Here is a 4,947-nt window from a genome sequence, read left to right on the forward strand (position 1 = left end):
TTCTGTAAGGGTAAAAACTCTAAATCAGACTCCACAACTCTTCAAGTTGAATGATGCTACCCACGCTGAGAGGAGCCCCCAAACCCTCCTCCTGTAAGGGTAAAAACTCTGAATCAGGGTCCACAACAGTAAATGTGCAGGTCAGTCGGTGCTTGATGGAGCAATGTATGATCTTCTAATGGATGTGCACAAAAGCAGAAATAGAAGGGAGAGAGAGAGAGAGTGAGAGTTGAATGATGCTACCCACGCTGGGATGAGCCCCCAAACCCTCCTCCTGTAAGGGTAAAAACTTTGAATCAGGCTCCACAACAGTCAATGTGCAGGTCAGTCGGTGCTTGATGGAGCAATGTATGATCTTCTAATGGATGTGCACAGAAGCAGAAATAGAAGGGAGAGAGAGAGAGTAAGAGGGTTGATGTTCATGGCCTCCTCCAGAGGAGTTTTCTTTTTCGGATAATCCTCCAGTGCAGAGACTGGGTCTTAAATAATCATCTTCGGGGCACTTAAGTCTTTACAACCACTCATTTTCAAGAACCGTCATTTTTTTTTGCACCAATGGAGGAGAGGGTACTTAAGTCTTTGCAATCGCATCAAACTCCAACGCTAATTAATGCTGACAAACATGGGGATACGAGACGCACATGCTTACATACGTGGTGCTCTTTGGGACCCCCGATCATGAGATGTAGCTAACTGCCCTGTTCAGGGGGGAACATATAACCTGCTTCGGATAAAGTGGTGGTACGTGAGAGGAAGACGAAGATTACGACCGCTCATGGGATGAGATGTATTATGGGTAAATTGTTTCTTAATAAAAAAAAAGTTTTTTTTATAGAAAACATTCTTTCACCTTCTTAAGTGGTGGAAGAATTTTTTTATAAAAAATCATGTTTTTTTAGAAAAGCTTTTCTGCCTTGATATCCCACTCAGTCAGCACACTCTTGCTCAAAGTCAAAGATAAACAACACACGTCACCGGAAAAGCGATGTCCGGCCAATTCTCCGGTGGAGATGCAGCCGTGAAGGAAAAAAGATGCACCGAAATTACTCCGCGCCTACTTTTCCCAACTGTCAACAAGTTTTTTTCAGCTATTCCAAATTGATTCCGACTACTGCCTAGGAGAAGGATAACCAGTGACTTAAGAAATAGTTTCATTCAGCGAAAACCACAAACTTTTTACTGTAATACCTCGAAGAAGAAGAAAAAAAGAGGCTCTTTACAACGTCTGCCATTACACAGAAATAAAAACTGAACCAACAAAAGTTACAACTCACAAATGAACTAATAATATGAATTTTCTTCGTCTAGGAAGACGACGATGGCGGGCGGATCAGGGTTACTTCAACTTTACTCATCCCTTTTATTAATAAAACTCCGATGTTAAAAAGTCGGGGAAAAAGAAAGGAGGTGGATCCACGAGTTAAGCGCAGCAGCGGACCCACTCGTCCTCGTCGGCGACTGGCGCGGCCACGAGGTACGGGGTGGAGTGGAAGGAGAACGCGAGGCTGCGCGCCACCCTCTCCTCCTGCTCCGCGTCTGCTCCACCGAAGCGCTCCTCGACCCGCTCCCTGAGCGCCTCGAACATGAGGGTGGGCTCGTGCTGCATCGCCCGGAGCACGTCGGAGCACGACTGCCCCGGGACCGCGCCCGTGATGGCGAAGCAGTGCGGGCCGTCGGTCTGCACCACGCGCACCACGTTCGGGTTGCCGAACAGGTTGTGCATGCCCCCCAGCGCCTCCTGGTAGGCACCTCCCAGGAACATCCCCAGATAGTAATCCTCCCCTCTCCTGCACTCATGCAGCGGCAGGCTCCTCCCCCCGCCGATGAACTTCTCCACCTTCCCGTCGCTGTCGCAGGTGAGGTCCGAGAGCACGCCGCGCACTGCCGGCCGCTCGTCCAACCGGTGGATCGGCACGACCGGAAACAGCTGCTCGATCGCCCAGAGGTCCGGCAGCGACTTGAAGACCGAGAGGTTCACGTGGTAGGAGCGGACCTTTTGTGCATCGCCGCCATTCCCGTGCGTAACCACCTTCGCGACGAGCTCGCAGAGCCCATCGACGGCCGCGAGGTGCTCGAGCGCGAGCGATCCCTCCTTGAACTCATCGACGCACCTCTGCTTCAGTTGCTCGGTGTAGGCCAAGCAGGTGTCGAAATCACCGCGGACGGCCGCGGCGGTCAGGTTCCGGTAGTCGGACTGGGCATCGTCGGAGAGGCCTTCCATAAGTGATCTGAGGTCGTGCTGCCCCGGGGTCGCCCCGTCCGAGATCGGCAGGGAGGGCGCGGCATCGAAGACGAGAACAGAATGGTGAGAGACCAGGGCGCGCCCGCTCTCGCTGCAGAGCACCGGGTGCTTGACGAACTTCCGGTCGCAGGCGTACTGGACGGCACGAACCACGGTGGCCGCGTACTCCTCGAGGTTGTATCCGACGGACATGTCCGACGTCTTCGACAGCGAGCCGTCGTAGTCGATGCCGAGCCCACCGCCGATGTCCAGCACCCTCATCGCTGCGCCGAGGCGGACTAGCTCGCAGTAGATCTGCGCGGCCTCGCCCACGCCGTCGCTCAGAAGGTCGACGGACGGGATCTGCGACCCGATGTGGAAATGGAGCAACTGGAGGCAATCGAGCATCTCGTTCCGCTCGAGCCTCCGCACCACCGAGAGGATCTGCAGCGTCGTCAGGCCGAACTTCCCCTTCTCGCCGGAGGTCGACCCGAAGTGGCCGGAATGCTTGGTTCGGAGCTTCGCCCGCAGACCGATCACCGGCCGGACGCCGAGCTTTCGGCTCACCTCGATCACCAGATCGAGCTCCTCCTCCTGCTCGAGGACAATGACGGTGTTGAGCGCGAGCCTCCGAGCCATCAGGGCGAGCGATATGTACTCCCGATCCTTGTACCCGTTGCAGACGAGGAACGATTCGGGGTTTCCCTTGCAGAGCGCGCTCATCGTGAGGAGGAGCTCCGGCTTCGACCCGGCCTCGAGGCCAAACCGAAACGGCCTGCCGAACTCGACGATGTTTTCGACGATGTAGTGGTCCTGGTTGCACTTCACGGGGTAGACGCCCTGGTAGTGCGACTCGTACCCGTGCGAGCGGATCGCCGATTCGAAGGCCGAATGCAGCGACTCGAGCCGGTCACGGAGCACGTCCGGGAAGCGGACGATGAGCGGGGGCTGCAACCCGAGCCCGCCGAGCGACTTGGGCTCGGTCACCTTCCTGACGACTTTCATGAGATCGATCTCGGCGTACGGCATCGTCGCGACTCCGTGCGGCCGCACGGAGAGGTTCCCGGCAGCATTGACCGAGAAGTAAGGGCCCCCCCAGCCGTTGATCTTGTACAGGGAGGCCGACTGCTCAGGGGACCACGCCCTCGCCCTTTCCGCCGCTGAGCTGCTATCGTCTCCGTGGACAACTACGCCGGAGAGGACGAATCTCTCCGTAGAAGCAGCCGGAAAAGAGGTCTGCCTGGCGTAACGGCAGCCAGGAGAAGACGGGGGCGTTGAAGCGTCTACGCACGCCAGTGCAGGCATCTCTTCCCAAGTTCCAACTACTTGTGTCTCTTTTCTATGTAGGCTAAGGCCGTGAAAACGGGGGCTTTAGAAAAACGCCGAGGCCGGAGCCCCGGCTACCCCCCCAAAAGAAGCAGACGGAAACGGGAAAAGAGGAATAAAACCCTAGACCGCCTCTGCGACGCCCGCTAATCCCCACGCTGCTTGTCAGAAGGAGATGAACGCCGGATCAACCAAACCACGAGGAAGAAGAATAAGAAGATCGGGAGGGGAGAAGGCCGGAGATTCAAGCAAGAGAGAGCGAAAGAAAGATCCGCAAGAGAGAAATTATGAGAAAAACGGAGGGGAAAACGAGAGAAAGGAAGGGAACTGAAACCTAACGACGTTGGCGAAAAGATCGGTGACTTGCGAGAAGGAAGCACTCGATGCGAGAATGAGGGAATTGAATTGAATTGCATGAGCCCCACGGAGGCCCTTATATAGTGGCAGCCAGCGCGCTCGCGCGCCCGCCCACCCAGCCACCCACCCCCAATATTTTTCCGATTCACACCCAATAATTATTTAAAAATACATATATCTCTTCCTTTTCCCCACGAAAAGGGTGATGCCCTTCTCAACAACACGTCATCTTCGCTATGACCGTCGCGGTTAGCGAAGCAGCCGCGAAATGTTACGGTCTGCCTCCCCGGAAACCCCCACTGTCTTTTTTAAAAAAAAAAATTACAAGAAAAAAAGGAAAAAGCACTTGTATTTAGGTAAAAATCATTCAAAAACTTAAGTATAGATCCAATTTTATCGGAACTTGAGTTTGAATCTTTTTTATCTTGTTTTACAAATTACAACCGTATTATTGAAATTTATAAAAACATTCTTATGTTTTCTTTTATCCATTTTATTTTTTAAACGTAAAAAGCTTTGTAATCATTCATTGAATATTTTAACGAATTTTTCACGTTTCTTTCATAGCCACGTTGCTTCCTTGCGTGTCTGACCAAAACACCAATATGGACACATGCGTTTACTAGTGGTAAGAATAAGATAAAGATCCAGTTTTTTTGGGGAAGTCGTAACGGTCAAACCTTTACTAAGTTGGGCGCTTGACTACACCAACCTCAAGGAACCTCACCTAACACCAGCGAAAATAAAAGTGATATATATATAGAGAGATAGATAAATATTGGCTACTAACAAATATAAAGAACTAATTAGTAGAAATCATTTTTTTAAGAAATTTTATTTTTTTTGATGTGATCTACACGTACACATGATCTACTTGTTTAGTAGAAAACTTGTTTTGAATGATGTCACTATCACAAGTAATTAGCTTTTCAAAAAAGGGCCAAAAATCAATGGCCCAACAATGTATCGAAATTTTATAATTCAAAAAATCATATTTTTACATAAAAAAAATATACAATCCAAAACTTGATCCTTCGCAAAAC

General features: G+C 51.3%; 1 protein-coding gene across 1 annotated transcript; it reads right to left on the reverse strand.

Annotated features, from left to right (window-relative positions):
* Window positions 1-1,263: 1,263 nt before the first annotated feature.
* LOC149818083 (arginine decarboxylase-like) lies at window positions 1,264-3,950 on the reverse strand. The gene has a single exon (XM_089985674.1). The coding sequence runs from the start codon at window positions 3,524-3,526 to the stop codon at window positions 1,421-1,423; it is 2,106 nt and encodes a 701-aa protein (XP_089841800.1). The 5' UTR covers window positions 3,527-3,950; the 3' UTR covers window positions 1,264-1,420.
* Window positions 3,951-4,947: the final 997 nt, after the last annotated feature.

Source organism: Nuphar pumila, chromosome 13 (assembly GCF_984573655.1).
Source record: "Nuphar pumila chromosome 13, dmNupPumi1.hap1.1, whole genome shotgun sequence".
Lineage (NCBI taxonomy): Eukaryota > Viridiplantae > Streptophyta > Magnoliopsida > Nymphaeales > Nymphaeaceae > Nuphar > Nuphar pumila.

Bases quoted from the DNA above. Each gene is read 5' to 3' on its own strand.
- LOC149818083 (XM_089985674.1), bottom strand. From the start codon at position 3,526: ATGCCTGCACTGGCGTGCGTAGACGCTTCAACGCCCCCGTCTTCTCCT.